This window comes from Geospiza fortis, unplaced genomic scaffold, assembly GCF_000277835.1.
Source record: "Geospiza fortis unplaced genomic scaffold, GeoFor_1.0 scaffold41, whole genome shotgun sequence".
In the NCBI taxonomy this organism is placed as follows: domain Eukaryota; kingdom Metazoa; phylum Chordata; class Aves; order Passeriformes; family Thraupidae; genus Geospiza; species Geospiza fortis.
The window spans coordinates 2,878,453-2,901,304 of NW_005054299.1; the positions used below are offsets into that span (position 1 = coordinate 2,878,453).

The window sequence follows — 22,852 nt, forward strand, 5'->3', positions numbered from 1 at the left end:
TGAAGAACAAAATTTTACCTAAATCATGTGTGAGGAGGTTGTTACACAAAACAAAAATGTAATCATGTATTTTTTCTTTTCATGACTCCAAGTTCCCCAGTACACTGTAACAAACACTATATTATTGACCATTTGTCAGATATATAGAGTAATTGAAGGGATTATGGTTTTTTTTAACTTACTACTTATTGTGAAAATCTAATTATCTTGGATTCAGGTGCTTGAATGCTTTAGGTTCTTATCTCATCCTGGGAGAGGAAAGGGAAGACATTAGAAATGCACTTATTTATCTATTTTAGAACCAGTTTTAGTGGGTAGGAGGACAGAGAAATGAAGGAATCACCTTTAGTCTGGTACAGCTTTGGCTGATATACTTCTTTTTTCCCTTCCTTACAGTATGTAGATGAAGAAGATCTTGTCAATGTCATCAAAGGCTTCAGCACCGTCACCAAAGAGCACACCACATTCACTGACACCCACCTCTGAAGAACAAAACCAGCTTTTCTAGAAAATGGAAGTGGGTAACTTGCCAAAAGCAGCCTGCATGGCCTTTGCAGGCAGGGATAGGGCTGCTGTTTCCCCACCCCTTGCCCTGGAGTTAATTGATAAAACTGGTTTTTGGGAGGGGACTGGGGAGGGAGGGTAAGTTGGCCTTTTTCTCAACATCCCTTTCACTGTATAGTAAAAACTGTGAGCTAGCACTGACACCTCAGAAAGGAAAGAGAGTAGTTTGACAATCCCTCAGTCATACTGTAGTAAAAGACTGAAGGAAGAGGCTCCCATCTTTGTCTCTCATCCAGCTTTCCCAGCTGAGGAGGGTTGTAGGGGCAGGGGAGGGAGGGAGAGGGGCAGGGCAGCATGTTTGGTAAGGAAAAGTCTTTTACATGTCCAAAAACCAGCATGTGGCTAAAAGGGGCCTGCATGGCCAGATGTCCATGTTTTCTCCTGGCCTGACAGAGCTCCACCACAAAATTGTGTTCATGCACAGGTGAATAAACAGCACTGAAGGAATTCTTATGAAGTTGTTGTAGCCTTTGTGTTCTCTCACTCCCTCTTCCCCTCCCTCTCAGCTCAAGTTAAAAAACCCAACAAAACAGGTCATTAATAAATGCTGAACTCCCAGCACACTTTTTCACTTGCTGTCACATCCTTCCTTTCTGCTTATGTATTGCTAATCCACAGGCAATAAAATTTGTTCACCATCCGCAGTAAACTAGGTGCAAACAGCAAGCAGCCAGTGTGACACAGGTATGAAATACCATGTCAAGGCACTTGTAATTGAGAATTATTACACCATGACAGTAAACCTACTCCCATATTCATCTCTGTCCTTTTTCCAGAGAAAGTGACAAGGAAGCCCTCAAGAGGCTGCCAGTTGTGTGTATTCTGCTAAGCATATTTTTATGCATTCTCTCAGTCACAATCAGCAAAATCCATCATCTGATACCACACATTTTCAGAAAGTACAAGCAACACTCCTCTGGCAATTTATTTGGACAAAGAGGCAAAATCATATGCTATTTTGGATAGCTTCCTCCTTAACCTGCACAAAACATTTCAGATATCAGACAGCAGCATAAAGAGCAAGGATCCCGTTCATTAAACAAGACCACAGAGGCAGCTCTGTGAATTAGGCAAAATCCACCCAAGACAGCAGCAGTGCTGTAGAACAACGTGCAGCTGCATCTAAAGGGCATCCTCTGCTCAGCAACCAAGTTTTCCTTTAGCACTGTCCCTTTCCCCAAAACAAAAATAATGACAACGTATCACATGCCTGACCACATTTACGCAAGAATGCACAACAATATTTTGGACCAAGTACCGTACTACATTTTGGAGCATTACATAAAGCCACACATTGATGTGGACAACCCTTCAAAGCTTTGGCAGCAGCTAGGAACTTTCTCATAACCTTACAAGTTTTATTCTGAACAGAATAAAACAGAATATTTATATGAGAACAAAATCTCACTCAAGAAACAACCCACACAATGTAACATCATGCCTGCTACCAGCCAGAGGGCACCTGCACCTTGTTTTTCCACCAGACACATTTTCACAAGCCATAGTCTTGGCAGGATGAGTCATTCTTCCGGTGCCGTGGTGAAGCAGCTGTTCTTGTAGGTGATGGAGAAGCTGCACCAGGTAATTCAGGCCCACCTTCAGCAAGGACTGGTGCCGAGGCCAGGAGAGGCACTTTCTTTCTTCCCAGGAAACCAGCTCCTTCAAATCCCATTTTCTTTTTGCTTTCTGCTTTGGTTTCATTCTCTTCTTCTGGTCCTCTTCTTTTGAGATCCAGAGAATTCTCTGGCAGGCGGTGAACCTCTGTGCTGCAACACCCACCTGCATCTGTCACGCCTGTGCCTCGCACTTCAAGTGCTGTTGACTGGACTGCCTTCCTCTCAGCAGCACTGCCCTCAGCTGTTGCCTTCCTGGCCTCTGTCTGGCTTGAATTCCCATTTGCAGCAGCTGCCTTTTCTGTTGGGCTTTTGCTGGATAGGTTAAAAGCCTGGAAGTCCCGGTAGCTGTGAAAGCTCTCTGTCCGCCTTGCTCTTGCCAAGAGGGGGCTTTCTCTGTATGGCCTCACAGAGCCATATGTGGCTGTTTCGTGGATTGTTTCATGGTGCTGCAATTGGAGGCTTCAGAAAACACAAGAAGAGCAGATGTTAGGCTGAGAACAGCAGCCAGTTCTTCTGCACACCATTGCTCCCACCGACCACTGCAATTACCACTACAATAGCAATACACTCATCACAGCCGCCACACAAAGGCTTCCAGATCACTTCAGATTCTCAGAGGATACTTTGGTCTGCACACTTACAAACCAGTAGAAATCAAGGAGTACATGTATGTAGTTTAAGCCACTTAGGGCATTAATTTAGAGGCTTAGCTACAGCCTTCAATTCACCAAACCTGTTTGCCTACCTGAAAAGCAAAACCTTCGGTGTCTGCGGCCGGTGCCACCCTTGGTGACCTACCTGGAATTAGATTCCCGAAGCCGGTTTGGCTGAACAACTGAAGTGGCAGGACTGATGTTGGGTGTGGCACAGCGAGATGTACTCAAGTCACACTGGTCAAGCAGCTTGAGCAGCTCTTCCTCTGTGGGGCCACCAACGTCTGCAAGAGAGAGCAGGTCAAGGAGGCCAAGTCAATTTACTGCAGTCAGGCACATCTGAGGACACAAAAAAGAACCACACCACAGTCCTGGCATAACACAACTTACCTTTGTCTTCACTCTTATTAACCATGTCCATAGCTGTGGTCAGGTCCCACATCTGGATGCTGCCATTGGAATGTCCAGTGAAGAGGTAGCGGCGTGGCCGGGAGCCCATCCTGCTGGATCCTTCACATTCTCGCACAGTAAATGATGAGATGGTAGTGCAGTCAACTGCCTGGATCTCACAGATCCTACAGGAAGAGAAATCCCAAATTACCTGAACGATTGCACCAGGCACAGCTTGGCCACTGAAGTCAGTACTGGTTCATTCATTTTCTGAGAAGGCACCAAACTTGCCATCAGAAAAAGACCTTTTCTCCAGATGAAATTCCTTCCCTTCCCCTGCATGACTGGCACACTGCTCAGCTGCAGACAATCCCTTCCCACCCTCAGTCCATCTGCACTCTTATTGCTTGTTTATTAGGCAGCCCCCACATGTTCTATGTCCATTTGCTATGATAAGAAAGCTGAGGGTCTCATAACAATGACAGAAACCAGCCCCTCCACATGCTAGACACTCTAGGAAACTAACCTGCAGAAACAGCCCATTTAACCACAAAAGTTATACAAAAAGATATACAAAAAATCCAAAGATGATGTATCTATAATGTAGATGTTATCTACAAAGATAACTTTTGTCATATCACAATTGCAATTTCAGTTGTCATGGCAGACCTCCATTGCTTTTTTCCCCTTTATTTTAGAAGCTTATGAGGAGTGATGAGAAGAAAAGGACTCCCAAAACTAAGCTGCTCATGCTCTGGGTAGTTTGTTTTACTGGCCCTTTGTAGTGAACTTTTCACCCAAGAAATGCCAAAATAAGTCATAGTGTTGAGGCATTAATGTTTTCATCCAGATTCAAAGTTTAATTAGGCAAGAGTTGCAAAAGTGAAGCATAGAACTGAGATGAATTGTCCTTTCTGATCTCTTGTCATCTTCCTAGCCTAACAGGAAGAAAAGCAGCTGTGGATTTGACAACATTTTTTTTACTCTGTTGGCAGCAATGTTAGTAGAATATTATGAAGTCAAGCCTAAGAAAATAATTGAATAGATGACCTAGAAAACAGTACCTCCATTTTAAAGGTTCTAATATCTTCAAGGATGCAAAGAAAGACAGAAACCCATTTGTAAGCAGCGTAATCCCTGCCACCAGCAACTTCAGCATTAGTTTTAAAATTAAATGTTAGTATGGTACCATGGTTGAGAGTCACATGTTCTGTAGAAGCACAGAAATGTTTGTTTTGTGAGCTCCATCATGAAGTGAGTCTCTGATATCAGACTTCTCAAAAAGCCTTTGAGGTTATAGGAATCATTAAGTAATAGTTCTGTTACTGGCACACAGACAGAGTTCAGCCAGAGCTGTCAAGCATTGTAGAAGACTGTTATGTGCAACTGCATGCACTCAGCATGGAGCGGGGAGACATCACCACTTGAACAGGCTTAGTCCTGCCTCTTTCCCACTTAAAACATGGATGTACCTTTTCCCAGTTGAAGACAGCCTTACAAACAGCTTATTTGTAATGGGAACAACTTTTTGGATAAACACCTGTTGGTCATCACGTTCACCAAAAGGTCCTAGAGGAAAAAATGGAAAGATCACTTGTTTGTTTGTTTCAATCCCCTCAACTTTTCCCCCCAAACAGTTCTGAAGACCCAGACTCATATGAGTATGACCACTGCAATTTTAAAGTATCAGGAGCAGGAAGCCAAAGATCACCAGTAGCTAGCAAAAGCCATCCAATGGTTAGCAGTCTCTACAGATCCAAATCAGTTTTTGTTGTTCTAAGGGACACCCATTCTTAAGTTTGCTGTGTGTTCTGTGTGTTCCTGAAGGAATTACTATGTCAGCACAAACCCTACATTAGGTCTCTATAATAACAGTAAGTAATTTGTTATTTTGCAGCTCCTACATGTCTAAAGGCTTCATCAGATTTCTTGCAACTGACCCCAGCCTGTGTTCACAGGGCACCCTATTCATCAAAGGTTCATTTGCAAGGCTCAGACCACCAAGAAATCTAAACTACCTGTCTACCCATATTTACCAACACTATTCCTTCAGTACCTTGCTACAGCATTGTGCTAGCACCCTTTGCCTCTGCAGTTGCAAGGCTTCAGTGAACTTTGTCACCACTTCAAAGTCATTTAAGAATTTTTTCCATGCTTTGTTTAACTCCAGCTGAACAGTGAGCTAGAATTTGCAGTAGACCAAATGTTTGCTATGCTCATCTGCTTAATACAGTCTCCTTTCCTGTGCTTTCTCTCATTCTCTAGTTAAATCAGAATTGAAATGCTACATCAGTTTGCTCAAGGAAGAGATATAGTATCTGTGTTCCAAAGGCTTTTTTGTCTCTTTTTCTGTCATTCAGAGTAAGTGTACTCAACCTCTATAGCCTAAATAATAACTCCAAGTCAATCTTACAGATCCTTGCCATCATTTCAAAGGGAGAGCAGTGTATAAGAGCTTACACCCATTGTCTTGCATATTATAGGGCTGAAGGTCTGTTAAACCATTTTATGACTAGTGAAGGTACAGGCACAGCACAAACCAGAGACATCTTACCAATGTCATTTCCAGAGCAGTAACTGCCATGACTCTCTGCTTCCTCCAGGGATAAGATTTTGAATGATGCCAGAGGGGTTGAGCCTGGCTGAGTGGAAATCATACCCCGGAACCGAGTCACAGTCCATGTCCGGACATGGTTGTTATCAGCACAAACTAGAAAGGAAAAGATGTGCATTTACAAGGGATGACAAAACATTTAGATAAACTTCTCTAATGATCATCTATATGGATAGTATTTCAAGACTGAATGATCAACAATTTAGTCAATGTGAGGTCACACAGCATCTCCAGACAATTTTCTAACAGTCTACAAATTCTTGCTGACGTCCTATTTTCTAACAGTTTTGTTTCTTCACTCAGAAATTGAAAAGACTGAGATAAGTGCAACACCAAACTAAGGTCTGGTCTAGCACCAATAGCCTACAGCCCCTTTCAGTCCCCTGTGTGCAGATGCTAGGACAAGATGTCATGAGAGCAGCCTGGCAGCAGAAGCCTCCTCACACAACAGCCCTATTCCATTGAATTCATTTATTAACTCAGTTTTGTACATAGAGATGTGCCCTTTCCTGGTACTGAGGGTTTAGCAGCAACTTGCAGGGGAACAGATGACCTCTGGGCTCTTTATTTGCAGTATAATCAGATATCGTGTTCCTGCTCCTTTTTTTTAAATAACAGGATAGCAGCAAGATGTAAACCAGTTCTCTGCCATGCCCTTGCTGCTGGATTCTAGATGAAATAGATTTTTACAGAGGAAGGAGTGACTGTATCTTCTCTGCAAGTAAGACACGTTCCTAAGCATAAGAATAGCACAACAGACACTGGGAGACTGCAGAGAAAAGAAACAGAGACAGCCCTTTGAAGTCATAGGAAGGCTTTTTCTTGGGCCCAGGAGGAGATGGTGCACATTTTGCTGCAGCCCAGAAAGCTCCTTAAAGGCTGTTAAAAGAAATCTAGTGCTGAAGGACCTGCACACAACAATAAAACTTGACATAGATAGATTTGTTTACAAGCCCTTTTATTTCAACAAATGGCAACCTTCAAATAAGACACAAATGAAAGAGTGAGTTGTTCTACTATGTGGTCAAATAAAACTTGGGCCTTTCAACTGCTAACGGCTTTGAAGGAAGCTTACTTTAATAAAGAGGGTCCAAGCAAATCTAGCCCTTCTCTTATCCCCAGATCTGTCCAACTCATTTCTATCACATGTGGGAATGATGCAAGTTACAGAGCATAGCATACAAATACTGCATTGCTCAGGAGGAGGGGAGAACCACCAGTACCCATCTGTGCACGCATTACCTGACACGAGGTGTTTCTCTGAGAGCATGATCTTCGTGACAGGGCTTCGATGAACCGTGAAGGTCTGAAAGAGCTGAGGGCCAGACCCGACAGTCTCAGGGTGCTGCACAATCACCCTCACTGCTCCAGAGCTGGTGCCATATGCAATCTCAATCCAATTGCCACTTACACCTACAACAAGCAAGAGCACAGTTGTTTCCCCAGGAATAAAAGCTAGGCTTATTGGGGGCCAGGGAAGGAGACAGCAGAAAACAGTATTTCCAAGCTTCCACAGTAAGAAAGCTATGTTTTTTAAACACTCATTATTTACCCCTAAACACTTTGCCACTAAAATGACCCCAGGTTTGTTTGATTCCATACTACATGCTTCAACAGTGTCTTAACAAAAGCCTCTTTTCCCATTCTCTCCTCCCTCCTGAAAGAAGAAATGGATGAAGTCATATAGTCAGATATTTTGGCACTCCTCTAAGTGACATGGTCTATAGGTGCCATGTAACATTTATTTTTCTGCTTTAGTTGGAGGCAAATGGGAAAGCAAAGCAAAACAGAAAGAATTACAATTAAAAAGTCACTGTGGTATCTATATTATTAAGTGAAAGTAACGACTTTCTCCCAGTCTGGGCTCTTTTGAGTTTTACTTTGCTTTGGGTTTTTGTTGTTGTTATTGTTTCTCTTTTTAATTTAAAAGATAACTGCACCATAATTAAAAAAAGCATCATCAAGCTGCATATGGAAATGTATCTTAGCTTATTGGTTATAAAGTCAGACACAGCAGCAGGGTTGTGTCTCCCCCTTGCCCAGTCCAGCACAAACTATTTCAGCAAATACAATTTATAACCTAAGTGCCTCTCTGGTGCAAAGAGCTTAAAACCTACCAAGATACATTAGGCACAAGCATTAATATAGGAATACATGTAAGTATATGTACCTATTTATACAGATTACAGGTGTAAGGGAAAACAGCTGTGCCTAGTGTTCATCATTCATTTGAAGATGATAAATGAAGAAAAATTCTTTGTTTATGTCAAGGCCTACCTTTAACCCTGCTAAGCACCAAGGAAAAGGAAATAGGAAAAGTCCATTTAGAAAACAGAAAAGCACATTTCTAACAAACTCTCAGTGAAGAGACAGTGGTAGAATACTGACTTGTTTTAGGTGTGAGGTAGACACTGAGAGCTGTTATAGCATCATTGGAGGGATCATGGTACAATTCTGTCACAAGAAGATCATTGTCTTTCATTCGAAGTGGGAACTTCTGCATGTCTGTGGGGAGGAGACATTTACTCTCATTAGACAGAGTTGTTCTGATGCAACTTAAGTCAGCTAAAGAGTGTAAAAAATCAGTAGCACCTCCTTTTTATTCCACCTTGCTCCCATTTCTTACCTATATAGTAGATAGAACCATTGTTACAGCCCAGCAGCAGGAAAGACCCAGCAGTATCATAGCTTGTGATAGGAACAACATCCTGAACCTAGCAGAAATAGAAAGGAAAAAATAATCAAATCAAGAATTTAGGTTGTTACTTCCTCAGTTTTCAGACATTTTTGGTGTATTTTGTTGAACATCATTTGAGTTTGGTACTGGACTGAAGCCATTGTGCACACACTTGCATGTACAATGGCATTCTTGAAGTACTGCATATTCCTCTAACAAACTGGATCTGAAGTCCTGGAGTTCAGCAGTCAAATCAGCACAACTGCTCTGGAACATCCTTCTCTGTGTGAAGGAACACAGCTTCGAGAGTTGCACCTACACCATGTCTTCAAAAGTAGATTTTTTCCCATGTGCCAGTGAGTGTGTTTCACCCTTTCTGTCCTCTCCCTTCTTCCATTTCTGAGAAGTCCTCAAGAGATTTCTGGACCAAGGAACTAGATGTTACCTCTCTATGCCTTCTTTCATCCCAAGTCTTATCCCTCTGCCAAACTGTGGAAATCTCTGCCTCTAGCAGATACATAATGAGGGGTAAAAATTCTTGTTCCATTACAGTTTCTCACTTCCAGCACACCATGACACCAAACAAACTGGAAGACAGCCCTGTCATATTTTACCTACTGATCTACAGCTGAAGGTGAGGGATTACACATGTCCTTTCTTTGCCCTCTAGGATTAAAGGAGTGCTTATTCCTCCAAGTGGGACAGAGATTTCAAGCAAAGAAAAAGTTTAGCTTCTCCTAGGTAAAGTGTACTATTTCAAACAATTATTTTTTGCTTCAGCACTGAGGAGGAAAAAGCCAAAAGCCACTTTATCCAGAGCACTCAAACATGTACAGTGTCATGGCATTTGTCCTGTACTCTCTGTTTCAGTCAGTTCACTTAATAGACCTTGAATACTAATTAATGGACATTTCAGCCCAAGTTCTCATTTCTCTCTGACCAGCATCATCCTTCCAATTGCTACAGAGACTTGAAAAATCATTTGCAAAATACTTACAATGGATCAGCCGGAGAAAAGCAAACAAATGAACCAAAGAAACTTCCCCACATCCCAAAAAGCCTCTAAACCAGTACCCCTTCCTAACTTAAGGATGGTCTGTAGGCACCTAAAAGATTTTATCTTCTTTCCTTCTGCAGCAGAAATAATTGCTTAGTGTTCCTAGATAGGAACACCAGAGGTGACTCAGCAGCTGCCATCGGCCAAGATGTGAACTTTCATTAGGAAACAACATTAGAGCAACCCTGTACAACAGTAAAGCATGGCCAGTGAGAATCCTCACTTCGCCTAGTAGGATTTTCTGTCCCACTCTACTGCTTTATGTTACCTCTTACTCTACAGCACTTAATATTCTTCTTTCCTTTAAGCTCTCCTTTGCTATGAATTCCATTACTAATGTATCTAGCACCCACAGCCTCCTTCTCCTCCTTTTAGCATGCAACTGAAACACTGCCAGAGGAATAAGTACTAGGGAAACCACACCACTAGCCTGCTCAAATCTCCAAGAAGGGAAGATGCAAGAACCAATAGGATGCAGAAATCAGAATCACATCTTCAAGGTGTAATACATCAGAGATCACCACATAAGGAAGAACAGAATTGCACAAATAAAAGTAGAACTTAGAAAGACATCAGCCTGAAAGAAGATGAAGTTGTTGCTCTGAAATGACATCAGCACACTGTTCTACAAAAACCTCTCACTGAAGGAAGTATGATTGCATCTTAAGTCCAGAGCTGTGGGCAACTCATGGAAAGCAGTCAGTTAAATATCAGATATTCTCATTAGGATTTTCAAGATTAACCCTGCCACTTTATATCTTTATGGGGTTCTTCAAGAAAAAATGTGTTCTAAAGGGATATTAAGATTTACAGGAAGATATTTGTGGATTGTTTTTTTTACTAGCAAAAGAGCCCAAGATACAGAAAGCACCTTGAAATGGTATTGGTTTGGGTTTTTTGTTTGTTGGTTTGGTTTTATGTAGGTGGGTTTTGTAAGTTTTGTGTTTTGTTGACTTTGTTTGTTTGTTTATAAAAGGAGCTATTCTCATCCTCTTGAAAAAAAACATCCAAAATGTTTTATAGACAATATAAACTGGTATATATATATAGACAATATAGACTGGTATATAAGCCTCTCAAAGATTTCCTACTCTTCAGTAAGAAATGCATTCACCAAAGGAATAGTCAGTCAAACTGAGAAACTTTTCAGATGATCAGAAAGATTTCTGTGGCTCTCCCAGAAACAAAGATGATGAATGGGACATCAGGTTTTATTTCTTATGACTTGCTCCTTTAGAAAATACTATTAAATACCAGCTTGCCACATAGCATTAAGTTGTTCCTTAACAAAAGATTCTGAAAGGCATCAGTAGAACTTTAAATAAATAAACTTTAAATGTTTTGTTTGATTCAAGGCCATACGAACCTGTCTGTCTCTGATGCAGAAGCAGAGTTATCCCACACCTATTATCTATGGTATTTGTTACCAGTACTGTCACTTAAGAGTCAAATCAGAACTTAGTCAGCAAACAGTGCAGCAGCCTCAGGTCAGTTCTGCCTCTTGAGATTTGCAAGACACTTTTGGGTTTTTCAGTGCATCCACGTTTTGTGCCACAAAGGTGTACATCCAGCTGCATTACAAGCTTTGTTATTTGAATACTGGACTGTTTCTCAGACTCATACTGACTCCATGGATTTCTCTATTTAATGTGAATTCTGACAACAGGAATCAGTGCAGCCAGAAGCACCCACACACAAGGCAGGCATCATAAAGTACAGTCATGTATTTTTGTTGACAAAGAGTCTCCTATTGTAAAACAGTTTTGATTTTTACAAAGTTAGTAATCCATAAAGAAGTTTAAATACACTGGTACTTGACATTTATTACCCCAAACCACACCACATCCTTTCATTTGAAAGCCTAAAAAGCATGCTTCTTAGCAACACCAAACAAATCAACATTCTGCTCACAGGCACAATACCCAGGTGATAAATTCCACAACACAAGTTCAGGCTGAAAACCCTATGATGAGCATTTCCCACATGCTTTTTAATTATTTTATTCTCTTTTTACTAGAGAGGCATTCCAGCTTGTAAAAAGTGATGTGGAACATTGAACAGACCTGCCAGTGCTGAGTCACAGCGTTCCACACTCCAACTTTCCCTGTATGGCTTGTAGCCACCAACTGGTTGCCAATGAAGAAGAGAGCATCTACAGGCACTCCAAGACTGAACACTCCTGCAAGAAATTAAGAAGCTGTGAAGCTCATCTAAAATAAAGAGAAAACCACAGTAACAATGGAATCTCTCCATTATTATCACATCACATTTATTCCGTAGCAAGTAAAGAACAGCCAAAACTGGGTTTGCAGTGGGCTAGGTGAGGCACCATGCATACAGTAAACTGGGTTCCAAGGAATGGCAGTATGATGTCATCTCTGCTAATAGCATCGTTGTTTGGAAAGGAGAAAAAAGGCAAGAGAAGCTAAAAGAGCCTTTATGAAATATACAAACATTTTCCTACAGCCATCAAGTTCTCAAATGGCTTTAAAATAAAAAAAATTATATTACAGCAAACAGGAATTTTTGTTGTTTTGTGGGTTTTTATTTAGCTGTGACTATGAAGCATCATTTAAGAAGCAGTAATTTCATGAGTTTTGCAAATTTGTGCCATACTAGTTTGCAATTACCTGTTAAAATATTACAAATTCTTGATGTTGGCTTTTTTGTAAGTCCAGTCAAGTAAAAATATTTTGAAAATGGATTTCAGGCTACATGTATATGACTACAAGGCTTCAGTCTTATTCTTTGGAAAAGACTGAACAACTCAAATGTGACCATATTTGAATACGTTCTAATTTCTCTTTTGGTAGAAATACTTGAACTCAGAAAAATAAGCAGCTGGCAAAAGTCTACTTCTTTCTTTTCAGTCACAGGTCTTTTATTTGGTTGCAGTCCATAAGCAGAGAGTACAGGCTAACAGGCTCTTAAAACTTGAAGCTACACAGGGAAGCAGTTTCACCAATCATCACATACTATTCAAATTTGGAAGATAAAACTTACCAGCAAATAAATGCTGGCCTTCCAAGTAAAGGAAATATGTCATCAAGAACATCTCACTTAATAAAAATCAGCACAGTGCAGCTCTTGACAGGCATTGATGGCTGTGGTTGTAGTTGACCCTGACACCTGAGGCCTTCCACAAAATTGATCCTTTCTTTAAGGCTTCCAAGTCTCATCATAGATCCAACATGAATAACTTTAACTGAACTGTGGACTTGGATAGCAGACAATATTTTGTACCACTTATTGGCCGTGTATTTAAAAGTTACAGCATACTCAAAAGGTCTGAGGTAATTTCCAAGTTTGCCAGCTATGAAGTCCAGCAAATGGCAGTGTAATTAACTTGGTTTGTAAATAATTCTAGGCTCTTTTTTCTGCCTGGTAAGTACAAAAATACTGAGGATACATTAAAAACACCAAAACGTCAAGCTTCACTCACAAATTTCCTATTGCATCCTGCTCACTCTATACGTTTATATTACTTCTCACTAATATACCTTAACTGCAGCAGATAGATGTTGTCAAAACAGGAGTATCCAATAGCTGGAAAATTCCTCAACATCGTTTAGGACAAATTCAAATGAACAGACTGTCATTCCCACACAAGTATCAGCCCTCTGTAACATCCAAGAAGGAATCTGAGGAAGTCGTTTTAATTATGGTGCGAAACCATTTTCCAGGGCACAATACAATCATTCAATGCAGATAAGATTCAGCAGTACAGGGCACATGAAAAAGGCAGTAATAAAAAATCCACAGAAACAACTAGAATTGATTACTCCAGAGAAGGACGAGGTTCAAGGAAATCAAGGAAGACAGCTTGAATGGTCTGGAGGAATTTGAAGTGTCAGTCCTGCTTAGGCTCAACAATCTTGAGACTTGTCCACAGGGGAGACAACACTATATGTAATGACAGGCTCTTGTCCTAAGGGTCCCTCTCAGTAAAATAGTGCTTACAGCAGCAAGCCAGCAGCAGTGTCTTATGTAAGTAATATGGAAAGGGAGGAAAGCGCTCTGGGAGAGCTCTATCACAGAGATGCCAGCCCACACAATTTGCTGGGGATGGTGTTGCCAGGCTCCAGCAACTGTTTGGAACAAGTAGTTTCTTTCACAAGATGACAGCAATGTACTGTATCTCTAACACAAAGCAGCACTGCGAGCATTTGTCTCCACAAGGAAACAAAACAGTTATGTTCAAGCTACAACTATTAAACACAAGCATTTTTTTTAAACCAATCAACCTATGACCTATTATCCAAAAGAACAGCAGTACATTTTGGTCAATGTCATTCTGACTGGGAATTTCTTCCTGCAGGCACTTTCTGTCTGCTTCCCCCCTCCTCCTGCCCCAAGTGGAATTACTCTGTTTCACAGTGTCACTTGAATGCAGTACAGCCTGGTTAGCAAAAGTCCTTGCTTCAGTTTTGTTGCCATTTTCAGTCATAGTCTAAGCTATCAGAACTTTACGATACAGGCATATTTTAGAGTTTTTATTTGAACTAAAAGTCCACTTATGGTTTTTTGTGTCTCTTTGCACTTGATTTTTAAAAAATCCAAGGTGCTGCTTTTTGTAGCTTACTGCAAATCCCAAGGTAACCCAAGCAGCTAATTGAAACCAGAAAATGCAGGAGGAATGTAATGGCAGAGTGCTTAAAGCAATGCCTATTACAGGAGTACAGCTGTCACACCAACTCTTCCCTGTCCTTAAGATTCAGTCAACAGGAGCAAAGGAGAAGAAAAGGCTTCTCAGATCTGATAATTACTCACTGCATTTAATGGAGATAATTTCATATTCAACTCTTAGACACGCCTTTTGTATTTTTTTAAAAATACAATGGAATCTCCTTTTCCATTTTGCTGACCATGATTATATACAAGAACTCTAAGAGTCACAAATAAAGAGCAGTACACAGCTCATACAAGACCTTTGCCTTTCCCCGTCTTCAAATATGACTTAGCGTTTTCACACATTCATGCAGGGAAAAAAAATGCAACATCCATTAACATAGCTAGAAATTGCCTGAGAATCTGTCAAATAAGCTCTTCTTTAAAGGCACATGGGTCAAAACTTGAAATTGGTAATTTTGACTTTAATTAATGGCTACTATAATTCTCAAGGCTTCAACTCTGGAAATACATCTAATAATAAATTAGCTCAGCATTAACTTTCAGAGAAAAGCGCTCACATAACTAGACTGCTGCCACACTTGCTTAGCAGTATCCAGTGCCAGAGGAAACAGACATTACTGGCATAGCAGTGGTTATTCAAACACCAGGGATTAGGCTAGAGGAAGTTCCAAATACTGTTCCCTTCAGTGCCTCCCAAATTTGCCCTATATTTGAACAGCAATGACTCAGACAAGCCATCAGATAGTACCAGGGAATATTTACTTCAGGAAATGTCTTCTTGCTGTTTCTAAAGCTTACCATTGTGTGTCCTTCAGTGCCAAGGTGTATAAGCAGTAATTCCTGTACACTTAAAGGAATAGTGTGGGCTTTTTTCCTATCCCGACACCCAAGTTATAAACTCAAGAAATTTTCATCTTCCAGACTCCATTTATGAACCATATTTGACAGAGAACTGAAGTATTTTTGTCATCTCTATGCAAAAATGTGGCTTTAATAACACAAAGGAAAGAGCAGAATCACTTTGTATCTGGAGGCTTCCACCTCCAAAGCTTAGTTCCTTTGCACTATGGCCTAGATTCAAATGCAACTCTGGGGAAAACTTAAACTCTTAATTTGAATTTATACACAAATCCTCAAACTGAACAGTAAGTATTGGTTACTCAATGCTCTTTTATTCTCCATCTCTGACTTTGAGACAGGATTCCTGGTGCAGAACTGAAGGAAGTTAAAACTCTAACAGGTTGCTGCACTATAGCTTGTTTTGTCAATCTGTGAAAGTGAATACTGTACACCAGAAATCACACATACCTCAGAACAAGGTTTCAGACTTCCTACTAGTTAAACGCACACACACAAAAGAAAAAAGAAAACAGGTAATGATAGGTACCAATTTCACTGCCACTACCACCATCTTGAATGCTCCACAAGATAATGCTACTCTCCGAGGCAACTGCAACCATCTTGTCCTTGTCTCCATGAGGTCCTCCAACCACCTTGGCATTGAGAGCCACCCGCTCAATGGTCCAGTCCAGATAGGGACTGGTGAACACCTGCTGCCACCCAGATGACTCTTTGATTCTGGAAGGGCAAAGGGAACAACAGGGAGCAGATGTCAGAGACTCCAGAACAGATAGCACAGGCTAATCCTGAGCCAGTGTGGATGATTCAGTCTTATAGTCTGAGCCACAAACTTCAAATTCTAGTTAAGAACTATAGTCTACAAGAGCTGCATTTTCCCCCATTGCATTTTCCCCCATTATTTTGGTGCCTTGCAGCTGCTGGGCTTTTTCTTAATATAAGCACATCTGATATGAAAGTTATAAGATGAAGCCAAAAGCTTGGGCTAACAAACACTAGATAATGAGGTTCAGTGTAATACTTTACAAGAAAACTCTGTTAATCTCCTTATACATCGTGCAAGAAATCAAATCATGCTTTAAAACTCTCCTCTCCAGACACATTTTCTATTTATGGCGTATTGAAAGCAGATAACACTGAATTGACTGTAAGCTTTATTTTTAAAGAATAACTTCCCTACGCATTTTTAAGACTTACATGATGCAGGCACAATTTATCTTACTTAAATTCAGGCAATAATTTAGATACTTTGCAATGGAGCTAAAGCAGACTAGATCTCTGCAGTCAAGTTATAGAAAATTAAAAGCAAAAAGATATGTGTACTTTTTAGCATTGTTGCCATTATTTCACTTCAGTGTTGCATCCTGCCTGGAGCTGAAGCACCCACCCATGCAACATGCAGAAGTTGTAATGAATAGATTTTAAGAGCACAATTGCAGCAGCAAGACTTTGAATGCAACCAAGACATTATTGCAAACCTTATGATCAAATTTTAAAAGACTTTTGTCACACTTCAAAATTTAAAAAAAAAAAATTTAAGATGCCCTGTACTTTGCTCTAGAAGAATGAAGGAGGGAAAATTCCACCATTGTATTCCTAGAGCTCCTTCAAGTTTTGGAAGAAAAAAAGAATACAAGACTGCTACCTTGAGTCTCCGTGAAGAAAAGCAGCACTTTAAACTGGCATGTTGACCTGCACCCTCTGTCACCAGCCATTCAAGTCTGACATGGTTCATCAAAAGCATCACTAATGGCATAATTTCAATGGCAAAAAGTCTTGTTAAGTAGTTTACCAAGCAGGAAAGGCAGAATCTTTCAAAAGTGAGCTAGCAACCAAGGAAAACAGTCAGAGATAAAATCCTATAAAGGGAATGATTAGCACAAAAACAATTGCCAATCATTGCCTCTTTCTCAAAAAAGCATTAAGCAGAGCAAGGGAATCCACATTTAATACAAATTAAAGCCAAATAAATTGCAGTGGTGAATGTAAGTTAGATGTGACTAAAGTTACAAAGTTTAAGTAACTGAGTATTCTAAAAAGTGAATAAGCAGCAAAGTATGGCTTTAGCTTGGCAGTAAGCAGAAGGAAGCTGTTCACATTACATTCTTCTCCCCTCTTTTTCTGAACCACAGTATGACAGCCACGTTAGATTGGTCTGGGCAACAGCTCTTGTTAAAACATTACTTTCCATCCGAAAGACAGCCACCAATTAGATCAAGACTATGAGATGTGAACTAAAGACAGCTTCTGTAATGTGGAGGTGTTGCTTATCTTCACCTGATCTTAAAAAATAACCAGTTTGTTTTCAAGACATTGACAACGTTTTTCAGCCATCCAAGTGAAGTAGCAAGTGTTTAACAGGTCTGCTCAGCTAAAAAAACCTGAAGACAAGGTAGCAAAATTATGTAGCAAAAATTCATTAACTGTTTCAGCTTCCTTGACAGTGTAACATCACAGACTGTTTCCAAACTCACAGCAGGAAAATTTTTACATTAATTTCAACTGAAAGACCTGCTTTAAAACAGTTGTATTGGAGTCAATTTGCAACTTTTCCAACAGTATCAATACTGACATGAAAGCCAAATTTGAGTTCCTATCAAGCTTTTTATTTTCACCAAAAAAAGGAGCAGCAACTCATATTTATAGGATGAGACTGAATGCATTTGTCTACTGCTATTTCAGAGTAAGCATTTTGTTTTGCTCTTAGCCAATAATAATGATTTTTTTTAGCTTCCTGTAAACTGACAGGCAACTCTATTCCTACCTGTAGCAAACAGCAAAATGGGCATAGGCAGCTACTATCCAGTTGTGGTGGCCAGCTACTATTAGGACTTTGCGTGGGTCCACAGGAAATCCTGAAAACAACAAAGCTGAAGTTAGGCAAGCGACAAGTATTAGAGGAGCAGAGACATCTCTAACAGGATAGAGCTCTCTGCTAGGATGTGCAACAGAAATTTTGATAATTAAGTTTTCAAGAATCATTTTCAGCAAGATTCTAATTCACAGTATTGCTCCTCACAGCTTTGGTATGCTACAGAACTAATGCTTGAAGAATGCACCTTTTACCTCCTTTTACGCAGGACTGCCTGCTTCCAAACCTCTAGCAGCTCACTAAGAATCAGCAATTCATATCCTTCTTTTATATTACATAGATTTGCCTTTAGCATAGTGTAGCTTTTCCTAACACTGCTATGATTTACAGGATTATGACAGAAATACGACGCTTCTAACAACATCATTTTGCTTGCAAAGTCAAAAGCTGGAAAATGACAGAATTCAGGTCTATCTCACTTACAATTTTTCTGTGCAGACTACCTTTACTCTAAAAACTTGACTCTTTCAGGGCAAGTGAGGCACCAAGAACAAGGAAGAGGTAGAAGAGCAGGAATTGGGCCCTGAAAAAAGACCAAAGAGACAGTGGCCACTCTGGTTTTTATTATGATTTTAGTACAGTATAAGGCATTTGTCTAAGGGACCATGCTAAGACTGCATGAAGAACTTTGATTTGCCTTTCTCTCAAGCCTTGCATCTGGACTGTGAAGCAGTGAGCCTTCAATACTGTATAGGGAGTAATCTTTAACTAAGTATTCAGTAATTTTGACCAGGCAAACACAGAATAACAGATTTAAACCAGATACAGCCACACAGTTATTATTTCCCAGAGAGAAACATCTTTGCAATTTGCTTTGGTTTTAAAACTGACACTCCTCACCTAGTCTGACTGTACCTTCCCCCGTACCACCAAGTGTAGGCTGGACACCACCTCCATGCATCTCACTCTCACTCTGACCCATTCTGATGTCAGTCGGTGGCCCAGTAGTATTATTTATCTTACGGCTGGGAATGCCTATTAGAAAAAAAATATATATTTTGTGTCCCTCCTTAAACTTCAGCAATATAACAGATATTAATTCACTTTAGAAATATAGGATTAATATTTGTGCATTTTGATGAAAATTTAATTTATCTGCTACAAGAAACAGGCAATACTGTAAGACTGAAACAGGAAATGCTTTTGCTGTCTATGTTGACATACACCATCTAAGGAATTATCTTCAGAAAACTTGTCAATAATTGGCAAGATATCCTTTAGACTTCAGGTTAATACATGAAATGCATTCATCCCTAGAGAGAATTCTAAAAGTCTAACAGGTACTCGTGTTGGTAAAGGAAAGCTCACTAATGGTGATTTGTCACTAGGCAATAGGACACCCAAGGTAACTCTACATTCAGAAAGAAGAAAGCATCTCATGCTGATGACATTAAACTGAAAGGCTCCTGAAGAACCTCTGCTCTAGTCTACAACCAAACACAGCCTGCCACACCCCCTGCCCAGTATTCTAAACATGCTGTTTGTTACAGCACAGAGATCACAAGTGACAGCAAGCAACATCAGACCGTGACTACAAGAATACCTGGAGGAGGTAGGTAGCCATGAAAAAGGACACTGCCACAAGATGAGCGCTCCAGTTCTTCACATAGTAGCAATCTTCTCACTAAGGAGGAAACCCAGATATGACCGCAGCTTTCACTTCCTTGAAAACATTACATTATCTCAAATATCCTTCCATTTTTAAAAACTTTTACTTTGAAAATCTTCAGGGTCACAACTGCCCAGGATTTGTCAGTAGACCATTACTACAATAATAAGATGAGCTCACATTAAGAAAAAAATGTTACCTAAAGGAGTGATTCCATAGAATTCAGCTTCATGCCTGAGAACATTAATACTCACTCCCCTAGAGAAATAGGAAAAAAACCAAAAACCATCAAGAACAAAGTGAGCCAATACTTTGAATATAATTGCTGGCATACAGCTGGATATTACAAATCTAAATATCAAGCCACCTAACAGTTTATAGAATTACCACAAAATGCATTCATCATGTTGATGTTTGAGATTTTAAAGTGATCTTAATTTGACTCAATTTTCATTAAAATACAGATACAGAAGTAATAAAGAAATACACTGCAAGAAGTGGTCTACATTACAAGAATCTACTAACAAAACAGAATGTCACCATTTCTGCCTCCACCACGACATCCATATACTCTAGGCCTGGACCAACATCTGTGAGGGTGCTGAGCAACATACCAGGCACCCAACTAGTTGAGTATTATGAAATATTCATCACTTGAAGACACACTTTGGATTGAAATTAACCTCTTACCGTAAGTCTAACTCCTTTGTGCGAAGAAAATTTAAAATGGGTGCAAATGCTGCTGGATCTCGATCAATAAATATCTGCAAAGAAAAATTTCTGTCCTTGAGTACTGTTATGGAGCAACCATAAGCTGAAGTCTATTTTATGCTGAATGTGGAAAAGAGGAGTTGAAGATGAGGGAGTGAGCAGATAAACAAAACTCAAAGTTTTTGAGCCTCTTCTTTGTTCTCATCATTCTACTGTCCACTAATTAATTCCTATAGGACATATATACAAACACTGTTGCAAACAGATGGCACTTAATAAATCTGTTTTTAGGTTCTAGTCTCCACAAAGGACAATGGATGTTTTCACTTTCTAGCATGTGTTCAATATGCAGTAACTGTAATAAGATCTCAAGACAGGTTTTGACTTTTTAAAATTAAATTACCATCAAAACTCTACAATTTTAGCAAAGTACTTGTGTGCCTTACTATTGCTCAACAAGATTACTGTAACTATAGTTTCCTGCTTAGGAATATCATACCCACAGACTGAAATGGCCATGACTACATGTTTTTGCCAAAAAAAAAAAGTAACATTTCCACATTGGATTACTCAACTACACATGCAATGCCTGTCTAATGAAAATCACACCTTGCTGCAATACAGCAGTTAATATTTGCTCCATTTAAGAAAAGCAGAGTTGCTGTTTCTGCATTACCTGTATAATGCATAATTAGCATAGAAGTATGAACATTGTCTCAAGCTAAGGGAAACTGAACAAAGATGAGAAGCAAGAAAGCCAGAGGTGTCACTCATTTTCAATGAAAGTTTAGCCTGACTCAGGCAGTGTAATTCCATTAGCACCCACAGTGAAAATGCTTTAGCAGAGAACCTAACCAAAAGCATAACACTGAATTAATGAGTTACAGCACGTTCATTACTCACAGCACCAGTTTCATCCTTTAGTGTTGAAATTCTTCCGCTCAGCAAACTGAAAAACAGGAAATCTTCATTAGACGTCCCCCAGAATTGTACTGACACAAACACAGGGTAGGAACACTCTGGGTCAGCTAGCTCTCCTTGGTTACTTTTTGGTAACACAGTTTATCAGAGTAAACAAAACAGCCAGAATGCTGGAGGAGTGAAATATCTCTCCTGGACAAAGGAGAAGTGTATGCACACCTAAGGAAAGTCTCAGAGCTGCATCATAATGACCTTCAGATTTCCAAAGAAAATAGGCATAAGGCCTAGCCTGAAAGGATGAAAAAGTTTTCCCAGGCCCTTAGAGGGCTGTGTAGTTTGTTAAAATCTAGTTAAATTGGTAAAAGCTGCTGAAGCAAAAATGATGAGTAAACAACCCAGTCTGTAAGGACTTACTGGACAAAAGTGGCATGAGTTTAATTTCACACAACTCGACTTCGAAGTTCTCCCATCAGATCAAAATACTTTTTCTCCAGACCCATTAAAACACAATGTCAAAATCTCATTTTACAGGTAAGATGTACACCAACACCCACAGCTTTCATTTGATTCTGGATGACAATTATCTGAGATTTTCTAGTATTGGATAACTTTCAGAACAACCTCCTTAGCATTATTTTGTGTTGAGGGACTGGGGAGCAGCATGAGACTTCCTCCTTGTTCCTTTCCTCGCATGCCTCAAAGAAGGTGACATTTCCCTGGCATTTCATTTATCTGAACATTTAAGTAAAATAGGAACAGGAAATGCTGCATATGTCAGCTGCTAGGCTTTTATTGGAAAAGACATCTAGAATATAAAAATTAAATGTAAGGAAGAAAAATTGCCAGCATTTAGGTCTTCCTCTGTGGGTTTAGGATTAACTGAGGTGATAGAGGTACAGCAGCTGCAGAACAAAATACAAATCTGCAGAACTAGTAATGGCACTGATGTAAATAGAGGATATTCAATAATTCAACAGCTTCTGCATCACAAGTTAAAACCCTCAAAACTTTGAGGTAACTCAGAGTAGAGCAATAACTCAAAAAAACCCCAACCCAAACCAAACAAAACCAAAAATGTTAAAGGCACTGCTAAAGCACATGGCCAGTAAGATCACAAGTGGAAACAGAGTCACAGCCAGTGGCATGTCCCTTTCCTGCAGAACTGGAGGTTATTTCCACAATACTCCATTTAAAAAGTGACAGCTCCTCAGCACATATGAGGAGCTGCCATGGCTACATTCAGGCAAGAAGATGCCTCTTGGTTAACAGCTTACTTCAAATTAATCTGTCCCATTGCTTGAGATGAGTGGAAAAGCATTAATACGATTTACAACATAAATTAAGAACTGAGAACATTTTTTTAATGACTGCTAATTTGTGTTTGTTGAATGTGATGATATATTAAAAATACCTGGAAAAAAATGAGTCTGGAATCCACATCAGTGTTTGTCTTGATGTGCTGAACCTATGAAAACAAAGTTACAAGTTCAGAATCAACTGTACAATTCGAAATAAGTCTGCTTTATCTAAAATTCCTTGATTTGTCCTACAAAGCTAATATCATACAGGCTTCGGAAGTTTGAGATGTTTAAAATACCTGCAACAAGTCAGAAGTTGCAGATTCTTTGCACAGATTGTCCTTAAGCATGAAGCAGGACCATCTGGAGATCACAAAAGT

The 22,852-nt window shown here is 39.8% G+C and overlaps 2 protein-coding genes across 2 annotated transcripts in view; one reads left to right on the forward strand and one right to left on the reverse strand.

Moving 5' to 3' along the window:
* The window catches only part of USH2A (usherin), a 371,949-nt gene extending 371,359 nt beyond the window's left edge, over positions 1 to 590 (forward strand). Inside the window, 1 exon segment of the mRNA XM_031059531.1 lies at positions 397 to 590. Coding sequence (XP_030915391.1) covers positions 397 to 486 — 90 coding nt within the window. The 3' untranslated portion in view covers positions 487 to 590.
* Positions 591 to 1,453: 863 nt separating this feature from the next.
* Positions 1,454 to 22,651, reverse strand: KCTD3 (potassium channel tetramerization domain containing 3). Its single transcript, XM_005416155.2, has 17 exons — positions 22,586 to 22,651; positions 21,157 to 21,202; positions 20,233 to 20,306; positions 19,742 to 19,800; positions 19,477 to 19,557; positions 18,774 to 18,908; positions 17,826 to 17,916; positions 15,591 to 15,781; positions 11,635 to 11,750; positions 8,464 to 8,551; positions 8,226 to 8,342; positions 7,080 to 7,250; positions 5,778 to 5,933; positions 4,696 to 4,792; positions 3,224 to 3,408; positions 2,979 to 3,117; positions 1,454 to 2,639 (listed from the first exon to the last, which is right to left on the reverse strand). The coding sequence occupies exons 1-17, from the start codon at positions 22,612 to 22,614 to the stop codon at positions 2,057 to 2,059; spliced, it is 2,358 nt and encodes a 785-aa protein (XP_005416212.1). The 5' UTR covers positions 22,615 to 22,651; the 3' UTR covers positions 1,454 to 2,056.
* Positions 22,652 to 22,852: the final 201 nt, after the last annotated feature.